At 47.1% G+C, this 20432-nt stretch overlaps 1 protein-coding gene across 18 annotated transcripts in view; it reads right to left on the bottom strand.

Annotated features, from left to right (window-relative positions):
• ANKS1A (ankyrin repeat and sterile alpha motif domain containing 1A) overlaps positions 1-20432 on the bottom strand; it is a 188300-nt gene that overhangs the window by 134104 nt on the left and 33764 nt on the right. The window contains exon 1 of one of the 18 annotated variants that reach the window (XM_075910427.1): positions 2545-2582. The exons of the other annotated variants lie outside the window; for them this stretch is intronic. Within the exon in view, the coding sequence (XP_075766542.1) occupies positions 2545-2567 (23 nt within the window). The 5' untranslated portion in view covers positions 2568-2582. Of the gene's footprint in view, positions 1-2544; positions 2583-20432 lie in introns of those variants that run through there. 18 annotated transcript variants of the gene reach the window in all.

Genomic DNA, 20432 nt, shown 5'->3' with positions numbered 1-20432 from the left:
CAGAATTTGAACACTATATATATAGTACTGAGTACAGTCTTTCCAAAATACATGAACAAAGTGTGTCCCAGTGAGGGAAGGCAGGAATTTAAAAAGATCATCGGACCGAACATACCAGTAACTTCAATGGGAGTCTAGATTGCTATCCAGTCAGCACTTCCTGTACAAGTCCAAGCATCACAGCTATGAAATTAAATGGCAAAGCAGGACCAGTTAAGCTGTGGAGAAACAAACACACACACACACACACACAAAGCAGGACCAGTTAAGCTGTGGAGAAACACACACACACACACACACACACACACACACACACACACACACCCCCACCCACCCACCCACCCACCACTGCAGAATAGCAATGAGGAAAAAAATACAGGCCCGAAGAGCAGGCCACTGTAGTTGGACTGAATCTCTTCTTCCTCAGCCAGAAAGTCATGTCCAACCTATTGGAGAGCCTGGGTATGAGCAGGCATTCGCCAAGACAGTGCAAAGAGTATCTGACCATGGTATTCCCAGCTAAGGCAAGTAGGTGAAGACATGCAGGCTATTAAAGAACCAACAACTCTCTGCCTACTAGAGATGCTTTCTCCTACTTTAATTGCTTTCAGCTATTTTTAGGAAATTCCTGTGAAGAGCAGGGAGAAAAAGAAAGCTTTACTAGTGCACACAAAATTTTCTAAAAGCACCTTGGTAAGCCAATCTTGAAAACTAAGCAATGGAAGCCCGTGGAAAGAATTACCTTACAGGGCTGTTTCCTTGCACAGGTATTGTCCTTGCCCAAAGATAGAGCCCTGATTTACAAATGAGGATAGGAAAAGTTTGTTCATTTAATAGATGCATCTGTTTAACCAGCACGTCTGTTTCATTACGGTTTCTAGTACTCAGGAAGAATTCCGCCTCTCCCCCCCAATCCATCCTTCCTCCAGCAGCTATAACTACTGACATCAACCTTTAAGTGGGTGCTCTGCAGATTTGTTAGCCTCTGACATAGTTCTGGGACTCTCAATGCAGGTTTCCATGCCATCCATACCTGTAGTACCAAAGTAGTATTTCGTATCACTGCTTCCAATGGCACTATTTGTTTTTATATAATTTAGAATTGGGGTTCTACTGGACAAATGTCCATCAAGGTGATTTTTATGCTGCGTATTACAACACCCCATAACCTGCAACCATCACTGCCAACCAGTATATGAAAGACTGCAGAAAGATGCTACTGACCATGGGCAGAAAATACAGTCTCCATAAGTGAATTTGACAAAAAGGCTGATAGAACAAGCTGCACTGACAGAATAAAACATGCAGACAGGATCTAATGAGCAAAGCAACCAGACTCACCAGCAAAATGCTTCACAGGGCAAGCAGACCCTCTCCAGCCAATCTGAAAGATGCTTTTAATTTCTCTGGGGATAAGACTTCAACACCACCATCAGGCCTCCAGGTTCAGGCACCTTCTTCACAGACACAATCCTGTATTTTTCTTGCAAACCCTTTATGTTTGGGTGACCCAAGAGAGTTTTAACTCAAACAAAGAGACAATTATGGCTCTAGGAAACAAGCGTCTGAACACTCAAGGCAGCTGCTTCACAGGGAAGTGGGAGAGAAGAAAGCAGTGAAGCTTACCAGCAAGTTGTAACTTCACATCAGCTATCTTTAAAACCAATACTTAATCTGTGCCTTCCTGGCAGCCCAACTTTGGACAAGAACTATTAAAGATAGTAGGGGAAAGGCAAACATTTATTTGCATATATTAAACAGGAAAAAACAGGGATATTTAAGAAAAAACACCTCAGAGCATTAGAGCAAGTGACCCAGCTCAACTTGCCCTGGGAAAGGAAATCAGCATGGATGAAAGGAAAAACCTGAGAGTAGCTTTACGCTGTTACTGTAACCAGGAGAAATTTGGGGTGAGTGCATATGGAGGAAAAACAGAACCATTTTTTCTGATCTAAGGTATCAATACAGAGAATTATTTTTCCTTCCTTTTAAAATGCAAAGCCAAAATGAACAGATTTCCATAAATGAGAGAAAGTGAAACTTGCTCCTAAGCCAAACTGTCACCCAGCCCAATTTCCACCATGGGGCACCCACTCTCTCTTGAAAGCAGGGGTGAGGTCGGTGGCAGATATGTAGTTCAGCAAAACATACCATAGCAAAAACAGCACAGAGCTTGAACTTCATGATTTGAGGTATATGGAGGCACACAAAACTTAGTGAATTACTCAAGGCGAAGCCAGGCTGTTAACGCTCACTTCCGAACACTGTTGTGGCAATGACCAATCATACTAACAAAGTTCAGGGATTCTGAGAGCCATCTGGTTTCTTTCTTCTGAGACAGTAGCCCAAGAAAGCCGTCCTCCTGCTGTTTAATCACAAAGCTCCCTCTCCCTAACATTGTGCATATTTTAAAATGTGCACATTGTAGTTAAGGAGATTCAAACCCTTGAAGCTGGAATTAAGAGCATTTACTCCTGGAATTTACCTCCTGTGCATGCCCTTTTTGTTTGGAGACGAAAAGCAATCAACTCCTAAACCACCTACCTTCCCAGTAAATTCCAGCACATGCAAAGCTATGAGACATCCCTGCAAGAAATCCAACCATTGACTTTTCCAGGGAACAAGAAAGAGGGAGGGAGAGCGAGCCGTGTTAGGACTTGTTCTGTTGGGGAACTTCAGAACTTCCATTTTACTCGTCATCAGCATTTAAGCCAGTTAAAAAGAGTAAAATATGGCTTACGGTTTTAACTTGCCTTCCCATTTGTCCTTCAGAGATGCACATTTACTGCATCATTCTCACTCAGTGTAATTTATTTGCATGGCTCTATCCTGAAAACGTAAGGGCCCACAAACTGCAAAACCAACGCTGCATTTAGGTCTTGATTACATGGGAGATTTTTTGTGCCACTTTTGCTCTGGCAAAGTCTCAGAGGTGCGGGACCCCCCCCCCCTGCGGCTGCCGCTTGAGTCCCGGTGCCTGTGGTCTGCTGGGGACGGTCCCCAGCAGACCACAGGCACCGGGACTGAAGCCGCAGCCGCAGGGGGGGGGGTCCCGCACCTCTGAGACTTTGCCAGAGCAAAGCCTCAGAGGCGCGGCACCCCGCTGCTGCTCTGCTCCCCGTGTCCCTGGTCTGCTGGGGGGGGGGGGCGCGGATAGTATGCCCCCCCCCCCCCAGCAGACCAGGCTTTTGTTTTGGACCCTGGAGCAGAGCAGCTGGGGCGCTGCGGATTGGTCCTGCAGCACCCGCTCTGGGCACTACTGGACCAACCCGGCAGCACCCCAGCTGCTCTGCCCCAGGTCCTGATTCAGCCGCTGCTGGTCAGTTTCAGCAGTGGCTGAATCAGGACGCCTGGGGCAGAGCAGCTGGGGTGCTGCTGGGTTGGTCCAGTAGCGCCAAGGAGCAGTGCTACTGGAGCAACCCAGCAGCACCCCAGCTGCTCTGCCCCAGGCGTCCCCAAGTCAGCCGCTGCTGAAACTGACCAGCGCTAACTACAGGAAGCCCGAGGCAGAGTTGCTCTGCCCCAGGCTTCCTGGAATCAGCGCTGATCAGTTTCAGCAGCAGCTGACTTGGGGAAGCTTGGGGTTCTTAAGTTGAATCTGTATGTAAGTCAGAACTGGCGGTCAGTTTCAGCAGCGGCTGAATCTGGACGCCAGTTCCGACTTACATACAGATTCAACTTAAGAACAAACCTACAGTCCCTATCTTGTACGTAACCCGGGGACTGCCTGTATTTGTATTAGTGACAAACTGGCCCTACGGGGCTGGTCACTGTGCAAAGACATAGCAAGACAGTCCCTGTCCCAAAGACCTTCCCATCTCTATTTGCATATTCCCTTACAGAGCACAACTCTGGGCCAAGAAAAATGACTGATCTACACAGATTGTAACTACCTGGGTACAGGGGAACTGGAACCATTTGGATAATGGTGGTTCTGAGAGCCATTGAACCAAACTAGCAACCCTGTGTATGATGGAAACCACTTCAAGCAAAGGGGTGCAGTACCCCCAGTTCCAGCACCTCTGCCTGGGTATCCAACACTAACAGCTATCCAAAGAGGGTCACTAAGATGCTGTACAAATGCCAACATTTCAACAAATGCAGCAATACCACAGTCTTGCAGTAGCTGAACAATATTGGCCTCTTGGTTTACAACACCAAGGAGATTAAAGCATACCTGAATCACTTCATCCACTACTGAAACTCAGCCACCTCTGGATTGGAGTACTACAGCTGTTCAACAGCCTACCTGCACAACAGGCTAGGACAGCAAAAACTGTCTCCAACCATGGCATCAACTAACAAAATCTCCAAGACCAAAAAGGAGCTTGCCATGGGGAATTATTGGTTAAATTGGAAAAGATAGGGATTAATATGAAAGTTGAGAGGTGGATAAGCAACTGGTTAAAGGGGAGACTACAGCGGGTCATACTGAAAGGTGAACTGTCAGGTTGGAGGAAGGTTAATAGCGGAGTTCCTCAGGGATCAGTTTTGGGGCCAATTTTATTTAATCTTTTTATTGCTGATCTTGGCACCAAAAGTGGAAGTGTCCTAATAAAATTTGCAGATGACACAAAGTTAGGAGCTATTGCCAATTCAGAAAAGGATCGGGATATCATACAGGAAGATCTGGATGATTTTGTAAATTGGAGTGATAGCAATAGGATGAAATTTAATAGTGAGAAGTGTAAGGTTATGCATTTAGGGATTAATAACAACTGACAAGAATTTTAGTTATAAGTTGGGGACACATCAGTTGGAAGTAATGGAGGAGGAGAAGGGTCTCAGAGTCCTGGTTGATTACAGAATGACTATGAGCCACCATTGTGACATGGCCGTGAAAAAGGCTAATACGATCTTGGGATGTATTAGGCGAGGTATTCCCAGTAGGGATAAGGAGGTGTTAGTGCCATTATCCAAGGCATTGGTGAGACCCCATTTGGAATATTGTGTGCAGTTCTGGTCTCCCATGTTTAAGAAGGATGAATTCAAACTGGAACAGGTACAAAGAAGGGCCACTAGGATGATCCGAGGAATGGAAAACCTGTCTTATGAAAGGAGAATCAAGGAGCTTGGCTTGTTTACTTTAACCAAAAGAAGGCTGAGGGGGGACACGATTGCTCTCTTTAAATATATTAGAGGGATAAATACCAGGGAGGGAGAGGAATTATTTAAGTTTAATACCAATGTGGACACAAGAACAAATGGATATAAGCTGGCTAGTAGGAAGTTTAGACTTGAGATTAGACGAAGGTTTCTAACCATTAGAGGAGTGAGGTTCTGGAACGGCCTTTCAAGGGAAGTAGTGGGGGCAAAGATCTATCTGGTTTCAAGATTAAACTAGATGGGTTTATGAAGGGGATGGTTTGATGAGATAACATGATCTTGGTAACTAATTGACCATTCATTATCAGTGGGAAATAGGTCAATGGAGGGATGATAGGAGTTACTATAGAGAACTTTCTGGGTGTCTGGCTGGTGAGTCTTGCCCACATGCTCAGGGTTTAGCTGATCGCCATATTTGGGGTCAGGAAGGAATTTTCCTCCAGGGTAGACTGGCAGAGGCCCTGGAGGTTTTTCGCCTTCCTCTGTAGCATGGGGTACAGATCACAGCTGGAGGATTCTCTGCATCTTGGGGTCTTCAAAATATTTGAAGGCTTCAATATCTGAGATATAGGTGAGAGGATTATTCTAGGAGGGGTGAGTGAGATTCTGTGGCCTGCACTGTGCAGGGGGGGTCAGACTAGATGATCATAATGGTCCCTTCTGACCTTAAAGTCTATGAGTGTATGAGTTATCCACTATAACATTTAGGGTACGTCTAAACTACATGGCTCCGTTGACTGAGCCATGTAGATTTGTTGTTTTGGTAAAGGTAAATGAAGCGGCCATTTAAATGATCGTGGCTTCATTTACATTTACATGGCTGCCGCGCTGAGCCGACAAACAGCTGATCAGCTGTTTGTCCGCTCAGCGCGCTAGTCTGGACGCTCCCCTGCCGACATCCAAGCCCTTTATCGGCAGCCCCGGTAAACCTCGTCCTATGAGGAATAACGGGGCTGCCGACAAAGGGCTTTAATGTCGGCAGGGGAGCGTCCAGACTAGCGCGCTGAGCGGACAAACAGCTGATCAGCTGTTTGTCGGCTCAGTGCGGCAGCCATGTAAATGTAAATGAAGCCGCGATCATTTAAATTGCGGCTTCATTTACCTTTGCCTATGTGTCTAATCTACATGCCTCTGATGACAGAGGCATGTAGTCTAGACACAGCCTTATTGTTCTTCTGTCTTCTGCCCTTACTCTGAATTTCAGACATGGCTGCTATGGTTTAGGCATTCTGGGCCATAGGTTTGAGAAATCAGACAATCACATGTTTCACCACCGTGACTGCAGGTTTCTGCTACAAATGAGCAAAACAAATAGGCTTTTTTTCTTCTAAAATGGCCAGCCACAAGGTAAGTCCCCATTATGGAAAGGGTAGCCTTACTTTTATCCAGGCCCCTGGCAATAGAAATGCATCTCACTCAATTTAAGATGTGGGGGAGAGGGAAGGAGTCAGCTCTTTTACCCAGAGCATTAAGTAACACAAGAGAAAGTAAAGAATGGGGTTATTTGTGCACATTACACTACAAAGAACAACTCTAAACAGAAGACAAAATAAAAAGCCATAAGAAAACATCAGGCCTGCATGCACTGAGTGCACATGTAGCTTTTTATTCCTAAAACCATTACACTCACTTGCTCAGCAACCCGCTCACACTACTGGAGCATTTCCAGCTGATTAGGTACAACACAGCAGCAGAGGTCACACACTTTATGCGCTCTACACTGATTAATTTGCAGAGGGATGGAAGTACACAAAGGCCTGTGCCTAAACAGATCTTCTCCAGGCAAGTGCAATAGCTTTAAATCTCAGGGAAGATAAGGCCAAATGGTTAGCACTCAGCAACTGATGTTGTACCAGCGTGTGCAGCCTACAGGAGCCTGGCCCCTGCAATTGCACAGGAAACTCTGAGGAGCCAAACACCCTATTAAGCATTTCCACAGGAATTTGGTTTCTCTGAGCAGCACACGCTGCCAATTTCCCCACAAAGCAGCAAGCTGGCAGGTCAGGGGTAGTGAAAAAAAGGGAAGCTGGTAGTTTTAAAATTGAGTTGCTTGTTGGTGTTTGACCGATATTTGCCAAGTGCTTAGCGTTGCCAGGTGTCCAGTATTGACCCAGACAGTCCGGTATTTTCGCTTCCTGTCTGGTAAAAGCGACGAGGAGTCCTGTGGCACCTTATAGACTAACTGAAGTGCAAGAGCATAAGCTTTCGTGGGCAAAGACCCACTTCGACAGGACTCCTCGTCGCTTTTGCAGATTCAGACTAACACGGGTACCCCTCTGATACTGTCTGGTAAAAAAATTCATAAAATACCAGACACCTAAAATGTCTGGTATTTTCCGATTTCTTCCTGGCCAAGAGGCAAAAATACCAGGTGCCTACCTGGGTCCGTGGGGGATTTGTCTGGCCCAGAGCAGGAAGACAAGATGGTGGATGGCCATCAGCAGCCTGTTAGAGCCAAAAAGCCTCAAAAGCATTTCTTAAAGGGGCCAAGCTGGTTTTTTTAAGCTTAACAACTCTCAGGGTCCTTTTTTTGGTCAACAACTTGGGTCTCTTCCCCCCCCCCCCCCCCCCGCAACAGAATTTTTCCCCTGGTATTTTTTTTGGGGGGGGGAGGGAGAAGTTCAGTATTTTTAGTTAAACCATCTGGCAATCCTACAAGTGCTTAGGGATCCTCAGATGTGAGACACTATTAGCATCCCAACGAACTCCCCCATATCTCCTTAGCATCTGAATAGAGTCATTTTGGAGGAATGCCTGTTAAGAGGAAGTACTGAAATTCTTCTATGGGCACTACATTAAAAAAAAGTTCATATATAGCCAGTCCCCGACTTACAAACACCTCGACATATGACCATCCACACTTAACCAACCTCGCAGTAGCACTTTGTGTTTGCGTGTCTGCGGTTCGGCAGCGTGTTTACGTTTCATTTCTTCATATACGTATCTTGCCCTTACAGTATTTCGGTGTTTGCTTGTGGCCATCCTGGCAAGTAACAGGAAAAGGGCTAGTGATAAGGGTGGTGAGAAAAGGAAGAGAAAAGCTATTGTTTTGGAACAGAAAATAGCAAGAGAGAGAGACAATACAAAGGGGGTAAAACAATGTCGTTCATGTCGCGTAATTTAGGGATATCAAAATCCACCGTAAGCACCATTATAAAGGATAGCGATCATATTCGTGAAGCAGTGAGACGATCTGCACCTCTGAAATCAAAAATTCTAACAAAGAAAAGAGCAAGTCCCATCCTGGAAATGGAAAAACTCTTAGTGCTTTAAATGGAAGATCAAACTGAAAAACGCACGCCGTTAAGCCTCATGATGTTACAAGCTAAGGCTCGTAGTCTTTTTGAAGACAAAGAAAAAGGAAGGGAATGACTGCAACCAAATTTTCATTGCCAGTCACACGGTTGGTTCAACCGTTTCAAGACTCGTGCAAACTTTCACAATGTGAAATTAAGTGGGGAGGCAGCCAGTGCTGATTCAAAAGCAGCAGAAACTTTCATAGAAGAATTGGATAAGCTGATAAAAGAGGGGAATTATTTGCCAGAACAGATCTTTAATGTCAATGAGACAGATCTTTTGGAAGAAAATGCCCGAACATACCTATGTACATAAGGAAGTAAAAACTATTCCTGGTTCCAAGGCTTTCAAAGACCGTCTAACAGACTTGTTAGGAGGCAATGTTTCTGGGTATAAATTGAAACCCCTCTTGATTTATCACTCTGAAAACCCTAGAGCCTTCAAGAATATCAGCAAGACTACTTTACCAGTTCATTATCGTGCTAATAAGAAAGCATGGATGACGCTTGCATTTTTTGAAGATTGGTTCATGAACTGTGTTATCCCTGAAGTCAAGGCGAATTCCTTTCTCCAGGAAAATATCTTTCCAAATTTTGCTTATTGTAGATAATGCTCCAGGTCACCCTCAATACCTAAATGACTTACATTCCAACGTGAAAGTGGTGTTTCTGCCTCCCAACACCATATCTATTCTCCAACCCATGGACCAGGGGGCCACAGCTGCTTTCAAAGCATATTATCTTTGCAACACATTTGCAAAGGCACTATCTGTCACAGAATGTGAAAAGCAAAACATTACATGAATTTTGGAAGGACTACAACATTCTGCATTGCATAAGGAACATTGCTGCTGGGTGGGAGGAAGTCACTCCACAATGTAAGAATGGCATACGGAAGAAAATCCTAAGAAGATTTGTGAACAGTTTCAAAGGCTTTGAAAAAGAAAAGGCACTAGAAGACATTTCCCATGACATTGTACAGCTGGCGAAAGAGGAGGATCTGGAAATGGATAATGAAGACATACACCAACTGGTTGAGGATGTTCAGGAGGAGCTGAGCAATGAAGATTTAATGCAGCTGGAGACCGAGAGGGTAGCAGAGGAAGACACACAAAAAGCCCAAGAAGAAGCAGCCACCCCAAAAAGTTTGTGATGAACGAAATGGCTGCAGCCTTTAGCAAAATAAATGAAGGAATGCAAATGTTTGAAAAAAAATGGACCCTTAATGTTGTGAGATGCTCAAAAGTGGATCATTCAATTGAGGACATCCTGGCTTGCTATAAGGAAATTTATAATGAAAAGAAAAAACAAACTGTCCAGTCCAAAAATGGATATTCTTTTGAAGAAAGCCCCCAGCACTGCTGCCTCCCACACTGAACCAATGCCTTCTACAAGCAGAGGCACTGGTAAAGTAGAAGATGAATCTGTTGACGACATTGTTACTGTAGTATTGTCGCCTCCCTCCTCCTATTCCTCATCCAATTCATTCAATTCACATTATTGTATTTAAATTAGTACACTGTTTTGTAGTTCATGTTTGTCAATTACAGTTTGTTGTCGCTGCAGTAGTGTCTTTTTTCATGTGTTTCTATTTTTCTTCGTTGATTGCTGTTTTGTTGGTGCTTGGTTACGTTCAGAATGCTTCGTGTAAGGGTATTTCTGACTTCAGAACAAATCGAGTTACGACCAGCTGTTCAGAACGTAACCCGTTCATAAGTTGGGGACCGGCTGTATAGAACTCTAAAGCTGACAAATGCTTAAGCTCTTCTTGCATACTTGAACTGGTACCATCAGTTAAGTCAATACTCCTGGCTCATCATTTGAATCAGTTTCCTGTCTGAGCTCTGCAAAGAGAAAGATACATTTAAAGAAATTAATTGCATCAGTATTCAAGAGCAGCTTAACCGCCCAAGGATCTCTGCTGCTCACCTTGCCTGCCAGATGCTCGACCTTGTCCCTATGATGCAATCAAAGGAATTAAACCATATGTCCAAGATAGAATGTTCTCTACCAGGCTCTGCTGAATAAGGGATCTTTTGGTGAAAGACTGCTCAGAGACCAAATCCTACGCCTTCAGAAGTGTGCTCAACACTAACTTAGAAGGCTCTGAACTTCTGAAGATTTAGGAAAGGCTCTCCTTATTTAAGATATTCAGCTTCATTGTACCAAGATAGTTCCTCCCTGCTTTAACCACCAGCAGCGTTGGTCACACACTGCCCTTATCTACAGCCACCATACTTGCAGTGCATCGTCTGTTCCAATTTCTTTATGGTGGGGAAATGGATAGTTACTTCCTTCTGCCATACATAACTCCACAACCTCAAAAGTGCAGCTAAATTACGGCTAGCAAATACAGAGCTGGCCCAGGCTCTCTCTTTGCTAACTACAGTTCATCTGTTCTGTTCCCCTTGGCAACCAGCAGTAGCCCAGGGGAAAGTTCAAGGGTAACAACAACATTGCCAAAAGGAAGTTGTGCAAAAAATGCTGAAGCCTACATATCAGCAGGGAAGCATGCCGCCTAACTCATTACATCAATCACCTTTCCACTCCCACGAGCCCCAGCGACATCTTGGGATGGCAGAAAGCATGAGTCGCACAACTAGCTGCCTTGTCTGCAAAACTACTACATGTTTCTTGTCAGAATGTCAATAGGACTGAGAAAGCAGAGGCTTGTTGACAAATTTAAAACATACACTACCAGAGACCTAATCTGATTCTCATAGGGCATTTTGGGCAGGGAACCTGGCATCCTCATTGCTTATCAGGAAAGTTATATTTTCACCACCTCAGATTAAGTGATACGCAGCTGCAGAAGGATGGCTCCACCTTCTGTCTCCCTTGCACCAGTACAGATTATCCTGGTAGAGAGCTCTCTGAAGCTGTATAGAACTGCTTTATCATCAGCAGAGGTGGATGGTTGTGGACCAATGATCCCTCTAATCTTTTCCAACCATGTGCAGATTTTTTCCATGCACGTGCAGAATAAATCCATGTGCACCATGTCCTGTATGAATGTGAACCACCAGGAAAAACAAAAAACCTAGTGGTGGGCACTCAGCTAATCACCACTGTAAAGGGAGAGAAACATGGAACCAGGATAATAAGTAAAGAAAAATACCAAGAAACCACCAAGAAAATAAGATGCACAACGAGTTTCTCTCCTACTCAAAGGAGCAACAGGAATTAACCATCATTTTGTACCACTAATCATGTTCAGACAGCAGACACCAAAGCCATAGAAAAGGATGAACCCAAAATACCACACTTCCCTGATTGCAGTGCTAAGATCCGTACCGTCAGGTTTTCAGGAACCCGTTACTTCACTGAGGCTCTGAACCATATGGATAATGCTCTCAGTCCTGTCTATGCAGTCACCGATAGTGGCTTGCTCTCTTATATCAGTAGCCGACCCCAAAATGTCTCAATTTGTGGGAAGGGTGGGAAATTAGTGGAAAGGAAGGAGTTTTAAATACTGACTCTAAGCTACAGCAAAGGAGTTTGCTTCAGTATCCAAGACTAAATGAAAAGAACACACAAATCTCAAGAATTAGAAGCATGGAGAGGCTACTAATATTAAAATGTTTGGGTAGACCCTATCCTATGACAGTATGTAATGCTCCTGCCCTTGGGAATCGATGGCAATATAGCCACAGCGACCACACACAGTTTCACAGTCTATTTTAAGAACTCAATGGTGGCACAGTAAGCAATCAACTATACACAATAATGGTGTCAAAAGGGAAGAACAAAGAACAGAAGCAACAGGTTACTAGCAACTGTGGGAAATAGTCCCTTTTTCTAGCTTGACTGTTTAACAGACCGTCTCCTTTAGAAATAGCTGCTTAATAGGTCACTTAAGCGGGTACTAGGGATGTTATCTAGCGTGTAATTGAATAGTCATGTAACTGCATGAAATTTTAGCCGTTACATGACTATTTGATGTTCCCAGGGGCAGGACCGGCAGACAGTGAGACAGAGGCATCAACGCCGGGTGACGAGCAGGAGCCAGTCCGTGAGGGGAGACAGTTAAAAAACCAGCTTCTCACACACACTGGCTCCACCTGCCACCCTATCAGAAGCAGCAGCATGAGGTGGGGACAGGCAGCGCCATGGAGCTGGTACTGGGGGAAACCGGCTTTTAAGCCAGCTCTCCCCAGCACCAGCTCTTGCCTCTGTAGGAGACAGCAGGGGGGAAGGAAGGGTTGTCAGTGGAGTCTGCACATTCAGGGAGCCTGCTTGGAAGCCTGCTCCCCACACATACTGGCTGCCACCTACTCCCCCTCACCTGCGCAGGTTTAGGGGGAGGGAGTGGTTTAAGCCAGTTTTTAAGCCAGCTCCTCATGGGCACTGGATCCCACTCTTTCCCCCCTGCTGCCTCTGATGCAGAGAGGAGTGAGAATGAATGTAGTCAACAAGATTAAGTGAGAATCAGACTTACCAGTTAATCATGTAATAGTTTACACATTGACATCCCTAGTGGGTACCTACTACTGATGTAAAAATGCTGTTAAATATGTAGCTAACCACTAAAAATGGTAATGGTTACACGTGCTGCAGGCTCTGCGGCGTAAAGCTTAAATAAGCTTTATACTGCAGTGAAGCTGCCTCCTCGGGAGCAGGGCTGGCAGGGGCAGCTAGAGCAGCCCCTGGCCTAGAGCAGTGGTCCCCAACACGGTGCCCGCGGGGCCATTTTTGTGCACCCGCCAAGTGCTCAGGGCTGGCCTGGCCCTGGGCACGTGGTGCATGCGCTGTGCCGGAGCCGGCCCGGGCACATGGTAAGCGCCGGCCCCGGGAGCGCCGCGAATTGGCCGCTCGTGCCCCGGGCGCGCGGTGCTTGGAGGGCGGGGGGGGGGGGGCGCCGGCCCCGGGCGCGCGGTGCCTGGGGGGAGGAGGGCACCGGCCCTGAGCAGGCGGCGCTTGGGGGGGAGCACAGGCTCAGGCACGTGGCACTTGGGGGAAGAGGGGTGCCGGCCCCCGGTGTGCGGCACTTGCAGGGGGGGCCAGCCCCGGGAGCGCGGCGCTTGCGGAGGGGGGCCCTGCCCCCGAGCACGCAGCTATGGGGGGGGCTGCCCGCCCCCTGGCGCCCGGCAGGTGAACGGCCACGCCCCCTGGCGCCCAGCAGGCGCCCAGTAGCCTGTAAAGGTTGGGGACCACTGGCCTAGAGCATGTGAAGAGCTGGCCTAATAAGGACATGTACAAAATGTATCAAAAGAAAGAAGTGGCCAATGAAAAACATACCTGAAGCGGCTGACGCACTCAATCTGTCTTGAAATAAAGCAAGTAACAACAACTTTACAGACTGCTAGTACAAACAGTAGGTAGATTTCGAACACTTACACAAAAGTAAGCCAGTCCAAATGCCATGCATTATAGTATAGGTTAACGCAGGGCTACTCAACACACGGCCCACATTGCAGTCTGGGTTTACATGGGGCTCAACACGTGGCCTGCAGGTGGCATCCTTTGAACGTGGCCTCCACTGGGAACATGCTCCACAACGGCAAGGCGTCTCCCAGGCGGGGTGAGGATTGAAAGACGCAAGCGGACGGGCTGGCTGGAACAGACTGGTACAGAGTGTCAGCATTTCTAGCCCTCAGGGAGGAGGTGCCAGGAGCGCTGGGACATCGTGGGAAGTGCTGACTGGCTTACACTGGCCACAACTGGGCTTAATCTTTGTATTCATTCCTGTTAGCTTTTTTCCACAGTATTTACATATTTTTGCATGTATATGCACCCACACTTAAGTTGCAGCCTTTGGCATGTGTTGTGAGTATCACTGTGGCCCCAGAGGCTTCCAAAGTTGAGTATTCCTGGGTTAAGGGAATCCACTAACCCACTATTTTGGGAAAGTCATGTACAAGTGAAGAGGTCTCAAGACCAGAGGAAAAGTATAATACTCATCTTTCTATCTGCAACATTTCAGCATACCTTGTAAGCTTGTATGTGGAGCAAATAATGGAACAAGTATAGTAATAAGAGAGCCTGAGAATCAAGCCCTTCTATCAGATTCTTGGCACAAGGCAGGAACTGCTCAAATAATCTAGCAAGAACAGGGCCGATACTGTAGGAATACCCATTCCTAAGAAGTGCTCACAGAGTACTCACGCAAACACTTCCTGATATCAAGGACGGTACAAAAATATTCCTCAAGAATAACAGGAACATACCAACTCCTCTTGAAAGGCAAAGTCAGGATGACACTATATAATGAAGAAGTTTTGATTGAACCAGCATATACAAGGAGCTGGGTGATAACAAGCAACATTGGGGCAGAAACTAGCTATATTAAAGGGTCAGTACCGATCTGTCTGTATCAGGGCATGAAGATGTACCTCAGAGGGAGTATCTTTGTCTAGTCTAGGTAGGAATGGCAAGTCCCACCATTCACTGAGTTGGTCCATTGTTACAGGCACACATGTATTAGTCATCAAATAGAGTCTGCAGGATACCAACACTATATTTTGTCAACAATGAAGGTGGCTGAGGGCCTTTGTCCCTTAACAGATCTTGTGGTCACTGGGCGCTTCGCTTGAGGTCTGCTGTGCAAGCGATGTGCGCAGGGCTGGGGTGGTACAGAGCACACACATACAAGTCAAACATCTATCACCAATTAACCACACTAAGCAGTGAGAAGAGGTGGGTCCTTAGCATAGATTTCACCACACACACACACACACACACACACACACACAAGGTTCAGAGTAGGTGATAGATTCTGGACCAGGTTGCTCAAGTAAGCTCTGCTTTAGTCACACCTGCCAGACCACCTTGCTTTGCTCCGTTTCAGAAAGCAGCACGGGCAGGCTTTTCCTCTCGGGCTGTTTTACCTTTTCCACAAGACTCCCATCTCCTCAGCAACAAGGATGACTATTTTCTTCCATGAATATACATCAGACCTAACCAGCAATACTGAAAAGCCGCATGTGTTACAGCCCTTAAAACACTGCTTAGTTGAGAGGGCAAATGCATAGCTACAGATAAAAGCCTTTTGGTCCTTCTTGACTTGTTAATGTAGTACCCCTAGCCCTAGCTCTGGTGGCAACACCAAATGAAAGGATTTCTGAACCCAACACATTTTTCGATACACATCAGTCCAACATACAGAGCACAAAAATTCTAAGCACTCTAGAAGTTTTGCACTTGAATCCTGTTTTCCATAGTTATGCCAAAGTTCTAACAACTTATATTTACAGGCAGTCCCCGACTTACGCGGATCCGACTTATGTCGGATCCGCAGTTACGAACGGGGCTGCCCCAGAGTACACGGACTGCAGGACCTCGCGGTCCTGCCGCCCGTGTACTCTGGGGCTTTGCTCTGCGTCTCCCTGGTCTGCAGACCAGGAAGACGCAGAGCAAAGCCACGGAGGGGCTCGGGCAGCGGGGCAGCCCCGCTGCCCGAGCCCCCCCCCCACCCGCGCGGCTTTGCAAAGCCGCGGGGAAGCCGGCGGCGGGGCAGTCCAGGCGCGCCTGGGGTGCCTCGCTGCCCGAGCCCCCCCCCCCCCGCGGCTTTGCAAAGCCGCGCGGGTGGGGGGGGGGGCTCGGGCAGCGGGGGGGGGGCTCGGGCAGCGAGGCACCCCAGGCGCGCCTGGACTGCCCCGCCGCCGGCTTCCCCGCGCTTTGCAAAGCTGAGGGGGGGGGCTCGGGCAGCGGGGCACCCCAGGCGCGCCTGGGCTGCTCCGCTGCCGGCGTCCTCAGAGGCGCTCCCCGTCTCCCTGGTCTGCTGGTGTCCAGCAGACCAGGGAGACGGGGAGCAAAGCCGCGGAGGACCCAGGTGGCGGGACCGCGGTGCATCTCGGTCCACCGCCCGAGTCTTCCTGGTCTGCTGGGGTGGGGGGGGCGCAGCTAGTCGCCCCTCCCCCCTCCCCAGCAGACTAGGCTTTTCTCCGGACGCCTGTGGCAGAGCAGCTGGGGTGCTGCCGGTTGGTCCGCAGCGCCGCTCTGGGCGCTACTGGTGCAACCCAGCAGCACCCCAGCTGCTCTGGTCCTGATTCAGCCGCTGCTGGTCAGTTTCAGCAGCGGCTGAATCAGGACACCTGGGGCAGAGCAGATGGGGTGCTGCTGGGTTGCTCCAGTAGTGCCGAGGAGCGGCGCTACTGGAGCAACCCAGCAGCACCCCAGCTGCTCTGCCCCAGGCGTCCCCAAGTCAGCTTCTGCTGAAACTGACCAGCGCTGACTACAGAAGCCTGAGGCAGAGTTGCTCTGCCCCAGGCTTCCTGGAATCAGCTGCTGATCAGTTTCAGCAGCAGCTGACTTGGGGACGCTTGGGGTTCTTAAGTTGATTCTGTATGTAAGTCAGAACTGGCGGTCAGTTTCAGCAGCGGCTGAATCTGGACGCCAGTTCCGACTTACATACAGATTCAACTTAAGAACAAACCTACAGTCCCTATCTTGTACGTAACCCGGGGACTGCCTGTATATAGCTAATTGGAGTCCTAATCACTTCAACAGCTTAACTAAGAAACCCTTGCCCTCTACTGAAATTCCCCCGAAATTCAGTCACTTCTAAACCGAAAGCACGCACTGTTTATCAGCCGACAGCAATGCTACAGAGTCTGGGAATGGAATTTAAGATCACAAAATCCAACCACAGTTTCAGGGGGAATTTAGGGAGGCAGTAACCCAAATACAAGTGTGACCTGTAGAATCGTAGAATCAGAGCTGGAAGAGACCTCAGGAGGTCATCAAGCCCAGCCCCCTCCCAAGGCAGGACCAATCCCAAATAAATCAACCCAGCAAGTGCCATGTCAAACAGAGACTTAAAAACCTCTAGGGATGGAGATTCCACCACCTCCCTAGGGAACCCATCCCAGTGCTTCACCATCCTCTTAGTGAAATAGTTTTTCCTAATGTCCAGCCTAGACCTCCCCCACTGTAACTTGAGACCATTGCTCCTTGTTCTGCCATCTGTCACTAATGAGAACAGCCTCTCTCCATCCTCTTTGGAACCCCCTTCAGGAAGTTGAAGGCTGCTACCAAATCCCCGCTCACTCTTCTCTTCTACAGACTAAACAAACCCAAATCCTTCAGTCTCTCCTCATGGGTCATGAGTTCCAGTTCCCTATCATTTTGGTCGCCCTCCGCTGGACCCTCTCCAATGAGTCCACATCGTTTCTATAGCGGGGAGCCCAGAACTGGACACAATACTCCAAGTGTGGCCTCACCAGAGCCGAATAAAGGGGAATCATCACATCTCTGGATCTGCTGGCAATGCTCCTCCTAATATGCCATTAGCCTTCTTGGCTACAAGGGCACACTGTTGACTCATATCTAGCTTCTCATCCACTGTAATCCCCAGGTCCTTTTCTGCACAACTACTACTTAGCCATTCGGTCCCCAGACTGTAACAATGCAAGGGATTCTTCCATCTCTACATTTGTCCTTCTTGAACCTCATCAGATTTCTTTACCTGGCTCTCTCAAGTGTGTACGTTAAGCCTCAGCTAAAAGACACAGCTAAGATCTAGTCAACATTGGAACTCACAGGTTAATTTAAGGCTCACTCTGGGGGGGAGGGAGGTGGGAGCCTTGAGTGAATATGCATGTTTTTCCATGCGTGATTTTTTAAAAAAGGAACATTAGAGGCAACACCTGTTTAAACAGATTTCTGAATATTCAAGTTTAAACCTTCAAGTTGGTTTGTGGGTTTTCAGTCTAATATATAAACAGCCCTGACCCCTACACTCACACTACCTCATTCACCAAATTGATTTTTCATCTGAACCCATGTGGTTGATTGCAGATTAAACAAGCAAACAGGCAACTTCCTTCAGAGGCCCTGGAGCAGAGAACATCCTGCACAAAGTGGCTTCTTTGAACCCGAGAAGCCATTTAAGTTTAAAATAGCATAACAAGAGAGCACACATTAGAAACAATATTTATAGGAGGAAGAAGCTTTATGCAACAGAATGACCACGGAGAGCATGCTAAAAGTTGCAAGGGACTGGGAGACCCGAGCCAATGTTTTGTTCAATAACCCTACTTGGCCATTTTAATCCTTAGTCTTGAAATAGACACTTCCAAGTCATTTCCATAGCAAATCCACACATAGAAGCCATCAGAAGGGCCACACTGGTTCAGACCAAAAGTCCATCCAGCCCAGTAGTCTGTCTTCCAACAGTAGCCAATGCCAGATGCCTCAGAGGGAATGAGCAGAACAGGTGATCAAGGGACCCATCACCCGTCACTCATTTCCAGTTTTCAAACAAACTAACTTTAGGACACCATTGCTACCTATCCTAGCCAATAGCCATGGATTGACCTATCCTCCTTGAATTTATCTAACCAAGACCAGAGAAAGCACCTTTCTGAAAGGAGTGCACCCTTCTGTATACCTGAACCAATCCAAAGTAGCAGAGAAAGATCATAGTGCATCCAACTCAAATGGGACAAGCAAGTGCTACGCAGCCTTCCCTGAGGAATCTTAACTGGCACCGAAGCCCTATACTTAACAAAAAGCATTGGAGGTTTAATCCTTCTTACTATTTCTTAAGTCTGCCACTTGACTGTCCTCTTTACACTGTGACCTCTACTGCTGTAATGTGCAGAACAAGGTTTAAAAAAAAGCACAAGCATCCTTAGGATTTTAAGTTGAGAAATCTTGTTTCTAGGTTAGCAGGCAAGGCAGGACATAATATCTTCCAGCAAGTCTCACAGAGGGATTATTTCCAATTAAGGGAGTGACAGGCATGTCACACCAACATGCACTTCAAAGTTAGATGACTAGAACCAAGTTTTTGAGTCAATTCCCAACTTTCTAGGTCTTAAACAATTTTACCAATAAGGACAAGCTCCAATCCCATTTTCCATGTAGGATCAGGCCCTCCTGCTTCATATATTCCCAGCTGAGAAGTATTTTTATCAGTTTTTAACTGGAAAGAGATAAACTTACGTAACTTTTAGATATGTTAGGTCACCTTTCTAGCAGGCTAGATGAGGGCTTGGAAAAGAAAACGTGTGTGTTTCAAATGTCCACAGGAACATGAAAAAGTGGTTAAGGGATGGGCTTAGATGGGGGCACCACAATTTTTAAACACTCTGTTTTGGTCTTACAACATCACATGAATCACCATTTGCATTAGGGATGTAAGCCACTACTCAAGAAGCCAACTACCTGAGAAGCTTGGGCTTATCAGGTAGTTGAGTCACTACTACACACCTCCCCCCTCCCCTTGCTGACTCTGTAGCAGAGGCAGTAAGGGATGGGAGGGAGCTGGAGCTGGTGCAGTCAGCTTAAAAGCTGGCTACCCCTAGCACCATCTCCGCGGTGCGGGGGAGGGAAGAAGTAGAGGGGCAAGGGAGGCAGAGCCATCCCAGCTCGCCCCACCCCTAGGAGCTACCCCCACTGCAGCTCTGCATTTTAGATATAATAGCACCGGGATGCCAGGATGCCTGGCTCCTACTACATTTAAACTGCAAAGCTGCAGTGAGGGAAAGCAAGCTCCCACCATTAACTACTTGAAGCAAAATGCAGGACAACGTAGCACTTTAAAGACTAACAAGATGGTTTATTAGATGATGAGCTTTCGTGGGCCAGACCCCTGAGGAAGTGGGTCTGGCCCACGAAAGCTCATCATCTAATAAACCATCTTGTTAGTCTTTAAAGTGCTACATTGTCCTGCATTTTGCTTCAACTACCCCAGACTAACACGGCTACATTTCTATCATTAACTACTTAACATCCTTAATTTGCATTAGCACCTAAAAGCCCCTGCCAAGATGAAAACCCCCCCGTGCTAGACACCATACAGATGCGTGTACGTGCACACAGAGCAGAGCCCCTGCCTGCAGAGTTTCTAACCTACCTTACCTAGAGAGAAAGGATGGAACAAAGGAAGCTCTTCCAGAGGTCTTGAGCAAGAAAGATTAAACGATCTGACCATCTTCCCACTCTCTTGGTTCTGCCACAGAACATTCATCTCCAGGGTCCTGGTTCAGAGCTTTACTCCACAACCACTCTTTCTAAAAAAATCCATGTTGGATTCTAACATTAAGCACAGTTAGTAAAAGAGCTTTTAAAATCTAGGGATGTAAT

The sequence above is a fragment of the Pelodiscus sinensis genome, chromosome 27 (assembly GCF_049634645.1).
Source record: "Pelodiscus sinensis isolate JC-2024 chromosome 27, ASM4963464v1, whole genome shotgun sequence".
Taxonomy (NCBI): Eukaryota; Metazoa; Chordata; order Testudines; family Trionychidae; genus Pelodiscus; species Pelodiscus sinensis.
Note: the sequence above shows the minus strand (reverse complement) of the source record. Positions and strands in the feature narration are given on the sequence as shown.